An 18577-nucleotide genomic window follows, 5' to 3' on the forward strand; every position below is an offset into this window, starting at 1 on the left:
TTTGTTTGTGGTGGAAAAGTTACAAAATAACAGAGGCAAGAACACACGCTCACACACAGACAGGAAAACAAGAAAATTTACTCCTTCTACAGCAGTAACATTTTTAGCTGCTCCTTGGTCCCTCAGAATAAAGATGACATTTCCCAGCCTCCTTGCAGCTGGGTAGAGCTGTTTGCCTAAGTTTATGCCAATAAGAAGTGAGGGAATGGATACATGTAACTTCCGGGTGCTATCTTTAAGAAACATGCCCTAGACTCTTTTAATCCTTTTCCCCTGGCTGGAAATAGGCAGTTGTGGAAGCAATCCTTAGTAGATACAGAGATGGAAGCCATGTGCCAAAGATGGCAGAGCAGCCTGCCAGCCTGGATCCCTGGACCATCTCATGGAACAGAGCTTGCCCACTTGCCCTAAACTGTTACTTGAGAGAGAAATGAAATTCTTCTTTGAGCTGCTTTATTTTGGTGCCTCCCTGATACAGTATCTTAAACCATGCCTTCCTAATAACAGAAGGGGACAGAGGTACATGCTTTCCTCTCTCTCTCTCTCTCTCTCTCTCTCTCTCTCTCTCAAATTATCTTGTCTGGAGCAAGGGTGTGGTCATGTACCATCCTGGACCATGTTAGAGAAGGGGTGGTGCCCTAGGGATAAGAGAGCAGAAAGGAGGGAGTCTGGGTTCTGGCATGATTCTGTGAAACAGAATAACCGTATTATCATGGCTTATCTGCATCTGTATTAGCACATGAAAGAGAAATAAACTTCCATCCCATTTAAGCCATGGTTATATGAGGTGTCTGTTTCATACAGGTAAGGCCTATATCCAATTAACTAATTAATAAAACTGTAATCCTGTGTGTTAAAGATAAACCATGGGTGTACACCTCCTTGCTGAATTGTTCTGTTTTATTAGTTTGTGTATAGATACAAATATTAGTTAAGAACATGGGACTTAGAGACAATGAGGATTTGAATCTGAGCTCTGCTGCTTCCTAATGAGGTGGTCTTAGGAAAGTTTTTAAAATCTCTGAGTTTCAGGGGATCCTTGGGTGGCTCAGGGGTTTAGCTCCTGCCTTCAGCCCAGGGTGTGATCCTGGAGACCTGGGATCAAATCCCACATTGGGCTCCCTGCACAGAGTCTGCTTCTCCCTCTGCCTGGGTCTTTGCCTCTCTCTCTCTGTGTCTCTCATGAATAAGTAAATGAAATCTTAAAAAAAAAAAAAAATCTCTGAGTTTCAGTGTTATCATCCGTAAAATGGATATAGTAACCTCTAACTCACAGATGTATTATGAGGTTTAAATAGTTATATATGCAAAAACCACACATATATATTTATATTTATTTATTTATATTAATAGTACCTAAATTATAGTACAGGGTCAACTGGATATTTTCATCCATTAAATATTCTGCAAATTTATTATAAACATTTTATAAAAGTGATATCATACTATACATACTTTTTGTAACTTGCTTTTTCACATAATATATGATGAACTTCCCAATTAATAAATATGATTATTTAACAGAATTATTAAAGACTGCATAGTATTCAATTATGTGGATATGCCATAATTTATTTAATCATTCTCTTTTTTGTTAGACATTCAGTTATTTCCAATTTTTGGCTATTACAAGTGATGCTATATTGCACATCCTCATTCATTCAGTAAATGTCTATTGAACACCTCTTGTGTGCCAAGTACTGCTCACGTAAGTGGCCAAAAGAGACAGAAGTCATTACCTTCAGGCACTTTGCATCCTAGAAGGGAGAGAAAGCCACAAACAGTAAACATAAGAAATAAAAATGTTTGTGTTAGAAGATAGTAACTGCTCTGGGAAAGAAGAAAAAAAGTATACAGAGCAGGATTTGGGGGATCATGAGTGCCGGCGGGGGGTATATGGTTGCATTATTATGTAGAGTAATCCTATTAGGCCTCATTGAATGAAGATTTGTAGGAGCTGGTGGAGTAAAGCCTGTGGTTTCTGGAAGGAAAAGCATTTGAGGCCAAGGGAACAACCCATGTGGAGGCCTGGTGACAGCAGCGCCCAGCCTGATCGAGGAGCAGGGAGGAGGTCATTGTGGCCAGAGTGGCACGGGCAAGGGTGAGGGTGGAGCTGAGGTCAGAGAGTGTGCAGGTGTGGGGCAGACAAGTCATGCCTATGGGTAGCCTTGTAGGTCCTAGCAATGCCTTTGGCCTTATTTATATATTTATTTTTCCAATAGCTACATCTTTGTACTCTTCTTATTTATGACCTTTGGGTAAATTTTTACACGTGAAATTCAAAGAGATGCAAAATCTAAGGCCTTGATTAAGTAAAAAATTTTCAAGGGAATAGATTAGACATTTTTAGCTTTGTAGTGAAATCTTTACCCACATAATTATTTCTTTTGCATAAATTCTTAGATGTGGAAATGCTGGCTGAAAGATACGCAAAATGTTGTGCCTTTGAGTAAGAGTTTTAAGCGAATAAATTCTGTTTCTCACAGGCAGAGGCCATGTCTTATGACTTTCTTAACTCCTCCTTGAGTCTTCCAGCTCGGCAATGGTGAACTCACTGGTAGAAGGGTCGAGCATCACTGTACCTTCAGTCTTAAATGTTAATATGCCCTTTGGAGTGGAGAAGGGATATTTTCTCTTTCAGGAACTGGGAGTAAGTAATTTCCTGACAGAGAGGTCCCTCTTTTCTTAGGCTTACACTTGAGTGGGAAGAGCTAGACAATGAACAATAAGAAAGGTAGTTTCAGGTAATTTCAGACAAAGTTGAAGAAAACAGGACCACATAATAGAGTGGCCTCCTGCTAAGGCTGTGACCATGTAAGGAGAGAAGACGATCAGAGAATTTTAGCTTCAGCGAGTATGTGCATTCTTCCCATTGTCTGGGTGTGGAGGGAAGCTGGCACTCCATCCTCGTCTTTTGTTTTGGTTTCATCCTGTTGTGGCACTGAGTTGTGTTAGCAGTGGTGGTCCTTGGATCAAACTCAACATCAGAATCAAGGGGGTACAAAATGTGGAAGCTATCCACATGTCCATTCACTGGTGAATGGAAAAAACAAAACGAGCTGTATCCAGACAGTGGATAAAAAGGAGCGAAGTACTGCCACATGCTACAACACAGATGAGCCTCAAAGATGTTATGCGGAGTGAAGAAATCAGGCACAAAGACCACATATTGTGAGATCACATTCATATGGAATGTCTAGAGAAAGCAAATCTGTAGCTATAAAAAGTAGATGAGTGGTTACCTGCAGTTGGACATAGGAATAGTGCTGCAGACGAGCACCAGAGATCTTTTAGGAGCGATGGAAATGACCTAAAGACTTAGTTGTGGCGATGGTCACACAGCTCTGTGTTTACTAAAAATCATTGAATTGTACATGTAAAATAAGTGAATTTTGTAAATGGTGCCTCAGTAACTGAGAGGTAGAGCTACTAATCACCGATATTTAGATTTTTTTACCGTACGTTCTTCACTGGATGAGCATATGGACTTGTGACTCTGAATTTGTCTCAAGAACGAGGAGAGCCTGTTTGAAATATTTCTTACTAAGAAAATAAACTGTGTACATAGACTAGAAAGCTTTAGGTAGGTAAGGATTGCGATACGAAGAGAAAGGAACTTCCTGGATGCAACAAGATCCTACCTTGTGTAGACTGTCAACAGCAGCAGTCACCCGGTTAAGGACTCTGGGAGCTAAGGGAAGTTGTCCTCAAATGCGCTGTTTCTGCTGCTACTGTGGGCCACCTCCCTTCCGTAGCCTTGACTAAATCCATTGGGAAGGTGAGCTTATCTTACGGGTGATATGTGTTGCCTCTTTGCACCAACATGTAATCCATTTCACAGGTTGCCAGCGTGCTGTGTTATCTACTTCCATCATCACAGAGATTGTTAAAAAAAAAAAAAGGTCACTTAAGGTGTGCCAAATTAAAAGAACGGTACAGATCACAGTGGGAAGATAAGGTGAATATTCTGAGTTATCTAGAGGGAAGAAATATAACCACTTGGAGATAATATCTTCCTTTCTGTTTTAGAGACAAAAAAAAAAAAAAAAAAGAACTCCCTTTGTGAGCTCTTTTTTCCTTTCTTAAATCCTTTGCTGAGGTTCCCTTTTGTTCTTACCCAGATTACTACCTGTACTGCTAGCTCCAGTGTCTGATCTAGTCCGCCCCATTCTACCCATTTCATGTATTAGAGCACAGCTCTGATTGTGACTCCCAAGGGCCTAGGTAAACTACTGAGTTTTTGTCAGGCCCTCCAAATATCAGCCCTTCCAGGAGTCCCTGGGTGTGTGCTCCCATCTTCCTGGAATACTTTGGGACTCTTCCATAGGCCCCGTGCTCTCCCACCATGGGGGCTTTGCTCATGCAATTTTTCCTCTGTGGGATAACCTCAGCAGGGCTCGCCTGTTGAAATCGTCGCTGTCTTTCAAAGCCCGGCTCGGATGCTCCACACCTATGTGATTCTCTCAAATGTATTGCGATTTCTAGCATTCTCTTACTTTGTACTCCCTCACGTTGCCTGCCATACTTGTGTTCTCTTTCGGTGGTCGGCATACCTGGCATAACTTCTTCGTTTGCAAACTCAGTAAGGGCAGAGACTGGGTCTTGGCCGACTTTGTCAGCTTGCATATAGTTGATGCCCAGAATGTAACTTTTCAGATGGAATGGATTGCATAACTCAACTGCCACTCAGATTTTCTTCCTGTAAATCAACTTTCAGCTCCTTTGCACTCTCTTCACATTTTTCTCCCTGTAAGTACCTCAAACTGGATGTTTCAAAAATTTCAACTTACTGCTGTTGTGTCCCTCATCTTGGGCTTTGACACACGTTTTTCCAGGCCAGGGTTGTGCATTTGTGTCTTGGCAGCTTGAGAGCTATGACTGTGAATAATGAGTCAATTATCATCCAGCCTCGGGGAAAGCACAATTATTCCTGACTGGCCAGGCTGAGGTAATCCTCTCCTCCCTATGCCCTTTCAAATGAAGAACATAAAACAGTTGGAATTCAGAGCACTGCAAAGGGAATTTAGACAAAACATTTGTCTGCCAAATTTAGCTTCTTTGGATTTATTCTGATTTATGATTGATTGGTTTTTAAATTGCTTATTTAATCCTAACGACTATCGCTCCAGGGGAGGCCAGATACCAAGGAGCATGTGATCAAGAAGCAGCGGAGTGAAGTAGTTTGGCTGGACAAATCAAGAGCAAATATTATTGTCCAGAGAAACATTGCTCTAGGCTAGGAATATAATGTGAAAATCACCCCCTGACTTTCAAAATACCCAACCTTGTTATAAGCATGATTGCTTATCCCCTATTCTCTTTGCAGAGGGCTTTTTGCAACTACCCACTGTTGCACAGAATTTCCCCTCATGAATTTTTCTTTCCTTCTAGCAACATAGTCAATATCTCTTCGTGACTGAGAACATGCTCTTGATTTATATTGCCGTTGACCATGGCGCAGAAGTACTGACACTCGAGGTTGCCGTCAGGATTTGGTCATGAATTCTGATGTTGGTCGTGTTGATCTGTGAAAACTCTCCTGCAAGTGTGGTGATGCTTCTCAGCATATGGGGTTTAGTCTAGTCTGGCTCTTCTATGAATACATTTGAAATTTTTTTAAGGTTTTTTTTTTTTTTTTCTTTTTTTTCAAAATTAGATTCTCTAAAAGCGATCACTTTCATCTGGAAGACATGCAATCAATATGTGATTAGTGTTTAATTTATCAAGGCATCTGTGGTTTCCACCTCTTCAAGGAGTGCAATCTTTTTCCTTGGCCTGAAATTAGACACAGTAGATATAGTTGGTGGCCTTGTAAGGGACATCTGTTGGAAGCTTGTCTGTTTGGTATCAAAAGAAAATTGAAATTCCATTGCTTCAGAATAATGAAACCTTTAAGAAAAAAAAAAAAAAAGAGCCTTTGTTTCATCCGTATTGAAGTTTGACTCAGAAATGCCCAAAGAAACTCTCTTTCAGGTCTCGATAACCTACTTGTGCTCTGAAATATTGCTGCTAGATTTCTAAAGTGTATTATGTCTGACACTTATTTCAAAGAAAGAAACATTGGGGATAAGATGAAAGGGGGAAAAGGACTCTCTGATGGAACACAGCAACAGAAGGAGATGAGACGGACACTTGGGTGGCACGTTTGGATTGCCACCAGGATAACTCTGGGAGGCAGCAGCTGGCTCTCTGATCAGGCTTCAGGCCACTTTGGATTCTGGGCTGTGCCAGCATCTGCCATTTTGACATTATCATATTGAAAAAAGAACTTTTTTTTCCCCATCTTATTCTGCCAAGAGATTTATTATTTGCTGTTTTTTCAAAAAATGATAAAAGCCTTTATGAGAAGCACTTCTGGGTCTTTGGAGTGATAGAGTATATATTCTCCGGAAACTACTTTCAAGGTTCAGGAAAGAGGCTTAAACTGTAGGCCCATCAGAGAGAGAACAAGTTCTTTTCTGAGTCTTCTGGTATTTTTTTTTTTTTAAATGAAGGCTTTGTGTTTACGGAAGGAAGTTTTAAAAGGACGAGCAAGATATTTCGTTAGATCTGAGACCCCAACAGTAGCTCAACATCAGCATCAGAAGCTGGGACTTTGTCACCTATTGCTTTTTGGTTTAAAGGAGTTTCATCTGGTTCTCTGTCAAATAACCTGGGTGTTTTGTTGAAAATGGCAGAGGCGTACACTGAGTGAGTATGAGAATAAATAGAACTTTGTCCTTACAGAGCATCTGTTCTTCCCAGACTTCAGTGTGCTTTTCAGGTAGTGAAGTCAATAGACTATTACAGTAGTTGCTGGGACGTAGTATTTTCTTAGTCAAGACTAGATTTAGGTTGTGGTAGCCTTAAAGGATAAGCAGGGAGAAGGGAAACTGTACCCCCTCCTATTAGAACAGTGCACTGAGGAATGCAGGTAGCCACGGGAAGTCTTGCTTGTATCTCTGATGGAGTTTGAGGAACCATTTCATTCCCCAGATAAGTTCTCCTGTTTCCAAGCATTTCCACCGTATCTTGCTCCACCCTGCTACCATTGCTTAGCTTTGCCTTAGGACTGGTTTAGGACCTCTCAGCAGCTGTAAAAGGGGAAGAAGTCTAGGATAAGTCCTAGGACCATCTCTATCTCACTTATCTGATCTGTAGTGCTGGTTGGTTACTCGGGCAGTGTTCTTGGCAACACTCCCAACTACCTCCTCCTGTCCCTCCCTACCCCTCCCTGCCAGCTGCCAAGGCTGGTGCTTCACATCAGAGTTTCTATACTCCCAGTGGAAGCTAGCTAGGAGTCATGGATGCTGGTGCAGAGGTCAGTAGGGACAGCAGGCCTGAGCTTGTGTTATTTATGAATACAACCCTTTTAAAGAGAGATTGATGTAGTCTGTATTTACATTTTCCCTCTGCCTTGTGTTTTTTTTTCTTTTTCTTTTTGAAGATTTTATTTATTTATTTGACAGAGAGAGAGAATGAGAGCATGCAAACCAGCACAAGCAGGGGATGCTGCAGAGGGGGAGGGAGAAGTAGACTCCCCCCCCTGAGCAGGGAGCCCCCATGTGGGGCTTGATCCCCAGACTCCTGGATCATGACCTGAGCTGAAGCAGATGTTTAACCGACTTAGCCACCCGGGTGCCCTCAGCTTCTTGAGTATTAATACCCTGTTATAGACTAGGTTAGTGTACCTCTGTGCTCCAGCAGTGTTCCTGTGGTAATGTCCTATTGATAACCCTACAGGTCTTAATTCTGCCAATGACGGGGTAGAAGGAAGCAGACAAAGGACTCTGGACTTGCACCAGGCTGTGAGCAAGAGTCTTACTGATTCTGATGCCGGGAAATTAATAGCTCAAGAGAAACAAGCATGGCCACTAGGCTGGTTAGGCTGTCTCGTAACCTGCCTACAAAGCTCACAGATCAGATAGTCCTTGTGGTTCTGGAGCCCTTTGATGGTGGAGAACCATCAGGGGATGGACAGGGTTCCCCAGTCTGCTTATAGCTTGATTTCTGCCACTTAGCCTCTTTTGATTTTCTTTATCACTTTTCTATCAATTACTGTTTAGATTCCTGTATTTCCTATCATCATTTGCAGCAAGCCAGTTCTGGTTTTGGAATGTACTGAGCACCCTTGGTTTTTCCTGTGCTATTGTAAACTTTTCTTCTTTGTCTCTTTCCTGGGATTTTTTTTTTTTTTTCTGCTTCATTCTTCTGTTCTCCAAGGACTCTTTGCCTTCATTTGCTGTATTACTCTAGGTGACATAGCACTGTGGTTGGGAGTGTGGATTCTGAGTCAAAGGCCTGGGTTCAAATCCCTACTGTGCTATTTACCAGCTGTGTAACTTTGAACAAATTACTCTCTCTCTCTGTAGACCTTGGTTTCCTCATCTGTAAAATGTGGATACCAATGGTACCTACCTTTAGGGTTGTGGGGGCCTTAAATGAGATTTATGAGATGCTCATAAAGGAGTATCTGACACTCAATAAATGTTAACCCTAATTTTTAATTCTAATGTACAAAACTATTTTATGGCTTAAACCATTATCCCAATATAATTTTTACCAGATATTTACCTATAGCTGTGATCTCTCTCCCACGTTTTTACCTACATTTGCAGCTCCTTCTGGGACATTTCCCTCACAATTTCTACCAGCAACCCAAATGAAAATGATCATACCTTAATTCATTATCTCTCATCCGAATTTATCTCCCGTATTTCTGTTAATGGCATCATATTATCATAATTTTTTCAATCTCTTAATTTAAGATTAATCTTAGACTTCCCTTAGCCCAGGAAAATAATAATGCATGTGTATAGATTTAGTACAAAGGTATTAATTGTTTATAGTTTTAAATAGTCAAGAGTAGTTAAACATTGCTTTTTAGTAGTATATGAATGCACAGATAAGATATGAGAAAGTCATTGAAAAAATTGTTACAACTTTTCTGTTTTTAGGATTATGAGTGATCTTCTAATTTTAATTTTTTTCTCTTACAAATTTTCCAAAATTACTCATACTTTGCTTCCATATAAGGAAAATCTCCCCTCAAATTTAGAAAAAAATGAGATAGATAATGTTTGAGTTTTGAAATAAATACTGTACTTTATTGGCCTTTTAACAATGGGTGAGAACAGTGCTGTGTATGTAGTAAGCACTTAATAAGTATTATTGAAAAGTAAGTGAAATAATGTTATCTTTCTGTGCATTTTTAGGAATAATTTTGTAGAGTTTAGAGTGCTTAGTATCTCAAGCATTCAGCTTGTAGATTCTGAAAAGCATTTTGTTGTTGTTTGGAAGAAAGACTCTCAGGAAACACAAAATAAATTAGACTGGGTGTGGTATATATTTTCTAATATGTAGCTTATCATTTCAGAGAAAAATGTGACCAAAAGAGGAGCATGTGGAACCGAGTCTTCAGAAAATATATGTCCTTCAGTAAAATTGGCTTGTGAAAATGAACCAAATGTTCATCATCCTAGAAATAAAGCCATATTTCTTCGGGTTTCATCACAATGTTCAGAAGAGGAACAGGTAATACCATAGGACACTTAGAGAAACAGGAAAAAGCATTCTTTATGAATTAAAAAAAGAAACTGTAGACCATAGGAAACATTGGACAGTTATTGGATCAGTAACTTAGACTCCTGATTCTAGAAGAAGTGCCATTGGGATACTTTATTAAAAATCATCATTACATTTCTTTTTCATTTTTTAAAGATTCACTTATTTATTGAGAGAGAGTGTGTGTGAATGTGAGAGTTGGGGGAGGGGCACAGGGAGAGAATCTCAAGCAGCTTCCCCACTGAGCACGGATCGTGACAACATGGAGCCCAGTCCTACAACCCATGAGATCGTGACCTGAGCTGAAACCAACAGTTGAGCACTTTCAGGCCACTCAGGTGCCCTAAAAATCATCATTACATTTTATGATTTCAGCAGCCAATGTTTATGATGGTAACTTGGTTGTCCCCAAGTTTTTAAGTTTGCTTAAGGAACTACCATCTAAAAGTTCTTGCAATTATTTACATATTTTAGCTTGTCCTCTATTTGGGACAAAAGAGTTCCTTTTTATAGTTTTCTGTGTAAAATGGGAGTTTCTTTTATCTGTTCTAGATTCATCTCTTAAAGTAAAATCTATTTTCTTATTTTTTCCAAGATTTAGTCAATAAATATTGGATGCTTTCTTCCTAATCTTTAAGACTTAATAGACGATATTCTTATTCTCCTTAGCTATGGTTTTTAACTCTTAAGGACTCCTAGTAGAAGCTGTTCTCCTTTTTTACATTTGTGTTTCTGCTTTCTAGCTCATCATGTTTTCTTTGTGCTATCGTGGACAAAATTGTATATGAGATTGTGGTTTCAAATGAGGGAACAAAAGTCTCTGTGTTAGAAGAGTGTTTATATACAGCAGAGGCCTACAGATTCTTTAATTCTAGAACTTGCTTCCAATGAGATCATTATGGGACCAGAACTTTTTTCTTTTCCCCCCTAGAAGATTTACTTTCTACTGGTAATCACTGGCAATTGGAATTATATTTTCTATTGAGTCTTTAACCAACATGTGGAGAGGCAAAGAATTGTTCAATGATATTGTTTCCTAATAACCTGAAAATGTTGTATTACCCTTCTCTGGTTTGTCCTTGAAAGGTTCATTGGGATGGGATGGGAGGTGGGGTAATGAGGTGGGGAGTGTTCCTATTTTACACATGAGAAAACTGAGGTTAAGTAATTTACTCTAGGTTACACTGTGGATGAGTCTAGAGGCACAAGTAAAAGTCAGACCTCCTGAAAACTATTCCCTGACCACTACTATGGCTTAGTGGATCTGGTCCATCATGCATAGCTAATTAACAAAAACCGGAAGGGGAGTTTTATTGCCTGAAGGGCTACAAGATCAGCTCCTTTATTTTTGGTTGTTTCATTTTCTCATCAAGATGTCCTCACTGTTTTTTTCAGATAGTGTTAGATGAAGGCCAAAAAGTTGGCAGTTCCTTTCAAGGTGATCTGAAACGGGCGGGAAAGGTGAAGGTAAGGCATGATTCAATTTTCTTCTATGGCAAAAAATACAAAAAAGTAAAAACAGCACAAAAATCCCAAAGGACTCATTTGCTGTGTCTCATACAAAATTGGAGAATTCAGTAGATTTTGTCCCCATATATATATATATATATATATATATATATTTTTTTTTTTTTTTTTTTTTTTTTAGTTGATGTTTAAATATCTTAAAGTATGCTTGGCTGGCTGGGTTCCAGATCCTTATTCCTCAAAGCTTAGCAAATGGAATGGGTGCTTCAACAGAGAAACATGACTCTAGTCACCCTGAACATACACCATTAAGAGAAATGACAACGTAACAGTTTTAGTACTGAAACCATCGTGGAGAAGATAAATTTTTGCTGTCACTTGGATGCCAGGAAAGAACTGCAGCTGTGTACTTACAAACCATGGAAGCTACCATTTTTAATTCCTATGTAAGAGCCGTGGTCTGGGATGTAGAGCTAGGGGACGAAAGACCCAGGCTATGTTTTGAATTCCACTTATGAGATGTAAATTTGTAATTTTACGGTATTTTGTTATGAACATGTTTTAGGCCATGAGCGTAAGAGGCTCCACTAAGTCTCCTTTGCACCAGTGGTGAAATCATTTTCTTATTTACACTCCTTGATATTCACCTGAGATGAATTAGTTCCTGTCTGAAATGTTACCATTTTGTTAATCTGAAATGCCTCATTGTCAGCTTCCTGTGGAGAGCAGTATTCCATGCGGAATAGTCTTTCATTGAAATGCTGCTATTGTGTCTGTAAAGGTCATTTGCTCTGCTTTTTACCTTTGAAGTAATTTTCGGTTTTATTTGCTCGAAAGAGAGAACACTTGAGTTTTGGCCCTGCTCACCTCTCTTGTGATTTACCTGGGGCCAGATGATTTTGTTTCGAATGAACCTTTCTCTTCTGTTTTCTTTAGTTCCTTCTCTCTGACTCTTTAGAGTGAAAAGCCCATTATGGTAACAGCCAGACCCACCACCACCATTTGCTTGAGAAGCAAAAGCCATAAAACAAAAACAAAAAACAGAGATGTTTTGGACTGTCTTGGTGGTGGTTTATGTCTTGGGAGAGAATCTGGGAACAAAGTCCCTTTTCAAAAACCCCTGAGACGGTTCTTTCCCTTTCAGTATAGAGATCTTACTATGGTGCCCATGAAATCCAGGCCAACTTCCAATTTACTGCTTCTTTCAGATGTCTCTGGGAAAGCACAGTGAATGCAAAGACCTTTAGCTGGGACTCAAAAGTTACTAAGAAAAGTGGATTCAGTTGCTTGCTTTGAATGCTGTGGAAGTGGATTCACTGATTCTTAATTGTATTTTTTCATTAGGTCTAATATGTATAAAATGATGTTAATCCTTTCTCCTAGGTAGACAATTTCCTAGATTTAGAAGATTTGGATGTGGATGAAGAGATTCAGCCCCAAATGAGCAAGGGTATGCTGTTTCCTCTTTATACTGCTTGACCTCTTTCTAGAAACTACAAATAAGACTTAAAAGACAGCTGCTGCTGCTGCTGCCGCTTCTTCTTCTTCTTCTTCTTCTTTTTTTTTTTTTTTTTCTTTTTGGTAAGTCCTACTTGTACCTTCCTTGACTTAGGGAAGGCTTACAGTCCTGCAATTTCTTTTTCAGTAACAAAGATTTCAGCTGAAAGGTCAAAGCCTGTTGAAGGTTGTGAAGTCTTTGGTCTAAAATGAAATAAAGGTGCCCCCTCCTTCCCATTGCCGCCCCCCCCCCCCCCCCCGCCCTGTGTTTGAATTTTGGATAATTTTCTCAAGTAGAGTCATTTGAGTCAAACTCTTGGTTTTTTTTAGAAGCACCATGTAAATTGAATTATTTTTGAGTGACATATCAGTTGATTATAAAAATAGAATTCATCATAAAATAAAAATCTTTACTTCTATAAATATTTATTAAATATATAAGCCAAACACTAAAGACTAAATATATATTGTAAATGTTTCTTCAGAGCATTTTCACAGTTGGGCTGGACTGGGAGAGGTTTAATGCTAGTCCCATCTGATGTTTATGCAGATGAGGCCTTTTTTCCTTTCCTGCTTAACGTTACTGTGTAAACATAGGTATCCTTTGTCGCTCAAAAGACCTTTGAAATATATACAAAATTAGAATTGTTTGTTTTGAAGATTCTCATTGCTAATTTAATATGCAAGAATATCTCAAAGTTAATGTTGAATGTTTGGAAAGGAGCTGTTTCCCCTGGCGGTTGCTGGTATTGAATTATTGTTTACAATCTTTTAGGTAGTCATAAACATGGATGATGGTGATTATTGTTGGGGAAAGTGATTTTATTTATTATAATCACACACAAGTTACAGTGCTGGGTGTTGTCAGTTTGGGAGTGGCAACACTATAAACTGGTTGTATGAAAGACCCTGCTGTGGCTTCTCTGGTTGCCCAAATTTGAGAGGCTTTGGTAATTAGAAGCAGTTACCATTTTTATTCGTCTTCCAAACATCACTACTACTCCATTGAAGGGATTGTGTCTCATGCACTCTATTAACCAGTAGACTTTGCAGATTTTTTCCTTACTTACTTGGTTCAAATGAGATCAGAGATCTAAAGGAATCACATGCTCTAGGGAGAGGTTCTCTTAACTTTGAAACCCCAGGCAGCTCTGAATTTCTCTATGTGAGCAGCTTAGAGGGTCCAATTGGATCAGAAGGGATAGCTAAGGACTTATCAGGAAGCCAGGTTTGTAGAGCAAGCACAGTATTTTAGGGGAAGAGGAGATGTCAAAAATGCAGATTCCTGGGTCCTGTTTTTTTTTTTTTTTTTTTTTTTTTTTACAAGAGAGAGTCTAATTCAGAAAGTCTTTGGTGACAGCTAGTGATCTGCGTTTTTTACCACTACCCCAGGGGATTCTGATAGAGTTGTCTTTGGAAGACACTTGGAGACAAATGATTCTGGTCTGTATATAGTACATTTGCCATATAAATTTAATTAGAGGAAGACACAAAAGTGTATGGGTTGGGCATTTTTTTCATGGCTTTTATTTCTTGCTTCCTGCCATTAGCAAGAAAGTCTGTATACTGGCATAAACTTACTAGGCAACAGATTTAATTATGATTATATTCAGTCTTTCAAATTAGCCTTTTAACTTTTTTCCATTATTTTCACATTGTTTTTTTATTTGTATTTTATTTTTTTTTAAGATTGTATTTATTTATTTATTCATGAGAGACACACACAGAGAGAGAGGCAGAGACACAGGTAGAGGGAGAAGCAGGCTTCATGCAGGGAGCCCGATGTGGGACTCGATCTCCGAACTCCAGGATCACACCCTGGGCTGAAGGCAGGCGCTAAACCGCTGAGCCACTCAGGGATCCCCTCACATTGTCTTTTTTTTCTTTTCTTTTTTTTTTTTCCACATTGTCTTTTCAAACATTTTTTCAAGTTGTGTGTGTGTGTTCTTACCAAATCTGTTTCTTTAGTTAAAAAAAATAGCATAAAAACATCTCACTACTATGATTTTTCCAGAAATTGGGCAACAAATAGTGTTGCATTTGTGTATAAGAGGTTGCTAAGGCTGAACTAGGTCTTGGTAGACTTGAACGAGCTAGTCAAGCCCATCGCATGTGTAAAATAATGTGGACAGGCTGGACTGAACAGCAACCCAGGCTTCAATGATCTATTCTAATTACTAAAGAGTACCACCAGGGCTTCACAATTTTTATAGTGCAAGATCTGGGTCATTTGTAAGGAAAAAAAAATTAAACAGTTGTGCCAAGGTGAATTTTAGTTTGGGCCTAATTTGTATTACACTTCAGGAATGTGAGCAGACGGCAGATATTTATATCAGATGGGGAATGTGACATTTTAAATAGGCAAGTTGCTTGTATAATTTTGGCAGCTGAGAGGTTTACTGATTAGATCCCGTTGTTACTGTTTAAGCAACAGATTTGCCCAGGGCAACAGGGAAGAGAGTCGTGTATTTGTTTTTCTATCACTGATTTTATTTGTTCACCTTATTTGCTTTCATAAATATTCTTCAAGATTCAGAAGCATGATTCTTTCCCAAGATTTACCTTATCATTTTGGCAGCCTGGGCAGAGACAGTTTTTCAGAGGAGCCAGTCCAGGGCAGCTGAATCGAACAGTTGTCTGAGGGTAACATTTGCCACAAACCTTGGTGCCCTGTGGTTATTGGACATCAAGTTAACCACTTTTTCCTCCTTTGAATTGGAGGTAAGGTAGTTAACCTGGTGATTACTGTCCTGCCCCAGACTCCTTTCCAGAAAAAAATGATTATTTGGAATAGGTATTAGTTATTATGCTGAGGCCTTAGAGCAGGAAGGATCTCCTGGGCATCTTTATTCATTTTTTCCCCCTCAGCTGGCTGAGCCTGTGCTCTGGCTAAGTGCAGTTGACCGAAGAGTCTCCCGAGGTCTTATTCTCAGAATCATACTGCCTTATGCAGGGCTCTCGACTGGTGGCCAGTGTGGTTACGCTATGGCCGATTGTGTTGGGTGAGAACAGGCAACTGACCCTTGCTCAGAGATTGGCAGCCCTATTGGATTTTCATTTTCAAGCTGTCCACTGCTCCTAATTCTAACAAAGGCATCAGTCACCTTTAAAAAAAAAAAATTATTTCCTTGTCTGCAACTTTAAGCAGCTTTTGTCCTGGGAGTCTTATTCAACAGACATGGAACAACTATGACTGGAGCCTGGAATCCAGCTTCTGTCTTCATTGAATTCATTACTTAGACATTAACCAGAGAATCACAAATACAGGATTAGAAATTATTCTAGATCTCATGAGGACATATAGCAAGGGAACTTAAATTTGTGGGATCAGAGAAATTTCTCTGAGAACCTGAGATCTAAAGGATGAGTGGCGGTAACTAAATGAGAGGGGTGGGGTCGAGGTGAGGGGAGGGTAGAAGAACATAGGAACAGCATAGAGAATGACACATGTGAAGGTCCTGAGCTCCGAAAGATCTATTTCAGCCAACTTCTAGTTTAGGCATTTTGTTTATTTTATACTTAGTACTGTTAAAAATCATTCTTTCGGGGATACCTAGGTGGCTCAGTTGGCTGAGAATCCAACTCTTGATTTCAGCTCAGGTCTTGATCTCAGGGTTGTGAGCTCAGGCCCTGCGTTGGGCTCCATGCTGGGTGTGGAATCTATTTAAAAAAAAAAAAATCATTCTTTCATGGCCCAGAAGATCACTAAAAACCTTGAGAAAGAAAAACCCTTGCTTCAGAATGTTCCTTTATCCCTCTTCCTCCAATTTTCATGTGTGCTATCTATGAAAGCCCAGCTCGAAAGCCATGTCAGCCACAAGGATAAACTTGTTGCCCAATACTCGTGATTGTACAAGGACACTTCTACTCCATTCTTGAGAAGGGAACAGAATTGGGAAGATACTTCTGCCCCTCCAAATCCTTTGTTTGTTTCTCCCCAAGGGAAATGTAAGGCTTTATCTACTTAGATTGGGAAAACAAACTATGTAAATATGGATCAACCTCTTTGTTCTTTTGGGTTCATGCTGTTTGGAAATGTCTTCTCATCTGTATCTGTATCTGTACCATCTTTCTCATAGTAGACACACTTGAGATGGGGCCACACACACCTACCTTAACCTTAGAGATACAATGAAGTCGCCTAAAAAAGAAATTAGATAATTGAATCCTGCCTTCGCAGATTCTTTTTCCATGGTCTGGTGTGTGTCCGTTTTAAAGCTTCTCAGGTGATTCTCCTGTGCAGTTGAGGCTGGGAACCATCTCTAGACAGACATTTGGAGGCATGACTCTCTGAGGCCTGACTATAAGGGCTCTCGTGATGCGAAGCAGTTCTACTTACACCGGATGGATCCATGTCAGCTGTGTGCACTTTCTGTCAGGTGGGATTCCAAGGTCTAGACTTGTAGGAAAGGTTGATATGTAAGAAGCCCAATCGTGGCTGCAGGACAAGCCCTATTTTCAAATTCAGCTCTATTAGTTGGAAAGCTCATGTTTTATCCCCATCTTTTTGACTTCTGTATATATTTCTCTTTTGTTTCTGTATTTAAAGATGGAGGGATACGATTTATTATCACTGTCAAATGCCAACCCCACCCACAGAAGTAAGTCTTCATGCCCCTCAGTTTTTCCTCTTTTCGTGTTTCCATTTTTTTTTATTCTGCGACTTTTTTCTCAAAGTAGGTGTTTGTTAATGTGTCTCTTGAAAGCAGCATATGGTTTGTATATATGCATCTATACACCTACATTCTAAATTTTGTCTTTTATTGGGGGTATTTAGTTCATTTACACTTATTGTAGTTGCTGATACATTTGGCTTTAAACCTAGTATCTTATAATTTTGTTTTCTACTTGTCCCGCCAGTTTTATGCCTCCCCTCACCCATATTTTGCCTACTTTGGATTAATCAGCATTACTGTATTATTTCATCTCCCACTATTTCTGCTGGGTTGAGAATTCTAGATTTGTAATTATTTTCTTTCAGTATTTTATAGATGATATTTTATTCTTTTCCGGTGTTAATTGTAGAAAACTGTTGGAAACCGGATGTTAAACCGGTTGTTGTTCCTTCGAAGATAATATGTTTTCCCCTCATTTGGCTGCTTTTATAATTCTCTCTTTTGTTTTTCCATTAATTTCACTATGCCTTGGTATTGTTTTATTTGAATTTATTTTGTTTGGGGTTTGTAGGGATTCTTGTAAATATTGGGAAATTCTTAGCTCTTGTCTCTTCAAATATTACTCATGCCTTGACTTTTTCATTATGTCCCATATATCTATCTTTTATGTTCTTTTCTATCCTTTTAAAAATTTCCTTTCTTGCTTCATTTAGAATATTTTCTACCATTGGGGCTCCTGGGTGCTCAGTCTGTTAACCATCTGCCTTTGGCTCAGGTCATGACCCTGGGGTCCTGGTATTGAGCCCCAGCTCTGCTCTTCCCCCTACCTTTACATGTTCTTTCTCTCAAATAAATAAATAAATAAAATCTTTAAAAAAATATTTTCTACCATGTATATTCTAATTTACTAATCCTTTGTTGAACTGTGTCTATCTTCTGTTACAATCATCAATCTTTCAAATATTTTAGCTTTTTTTTTTTTTTTGAGAGACAAAATGAGGGGCTGAAAGAGACAGAGGGAAAGAGAAAGAGAGAGAGAATCCTAAGCAGACGCCCTGCTAAGCACAGAGCCTGAGGTGAGGCTTAATCTCAGGACGCTGAGATCATGACCTGAGCCAAAATCAAGAGTCAGATGCCTGAGTCACCCAGGTACCCCTCAGTTACTTTAGCTTTTAAAAGAGATCTGGAATATCTCTTTTGATAGGTTTCAGTTCTGTGCTGAAATTCTCCACTTTTTAATGTATTTTGGGGGAACACATAAGTAGTTATTTTAAAAGTTCACATCTGGGATGCCTGGGTGGCTCAGCAGTTGAGCATCTGCCTTCAGCTCAGGGTGTGACCCTGGGGTCCTGGGATCGAGTCCCACATCGAGCTCCCTGCAGGGAGCCTGCTTCTCCCTCTGCCTGTGTCTCTGCCTCTCTCTCTCTGTGTCTCTCATGAGTAAATAAATAAAA

The 18577-nt window shown here is 39.4% G+C and overlaps 1 protein-coding gene across 1 annotated transcript in view; it reads left to right on the forward strand.

Moving 5' to 3' along the window:
- IFTAP (intraflagellar transport associated protein) overlaps positions 1–18577 on the forward strand; it is a 64008-nt gene that overhangs the window by 27834 nt on the left and 17597 nt on the right. The window contains exons 3-5 of the mRNA XM_026012848.2: positions 9356–9513; positions 10939–11010; positions 12394–12460. Of these exons, the coding sequence (XP_025868633.1) occupies positions 9356–9513; positions 10939–11010; positions 12394–12460 (297 nt within the window). The remainder of the gene's footprint in view (positions 1–9355; positions 9514–10938; positions 11011–12393; positions 12461–18577) is intronic.

The sequence above is a fragment of the Vulpes vulpes genome, chromosome 5, assembly GCF_048418805.1.
Source record: "Vulpes vulpes isolate BD-2025 chromosome 5, VulVul3, whole genome shotgun sequence".
Classification (NCBI taxonomy): domain Eukaryota; kingdom Metazoa; phylum Chordata; class Mammalia; order Carnivora; family Canidae; genus Vulpes; species Vulpes vulpes.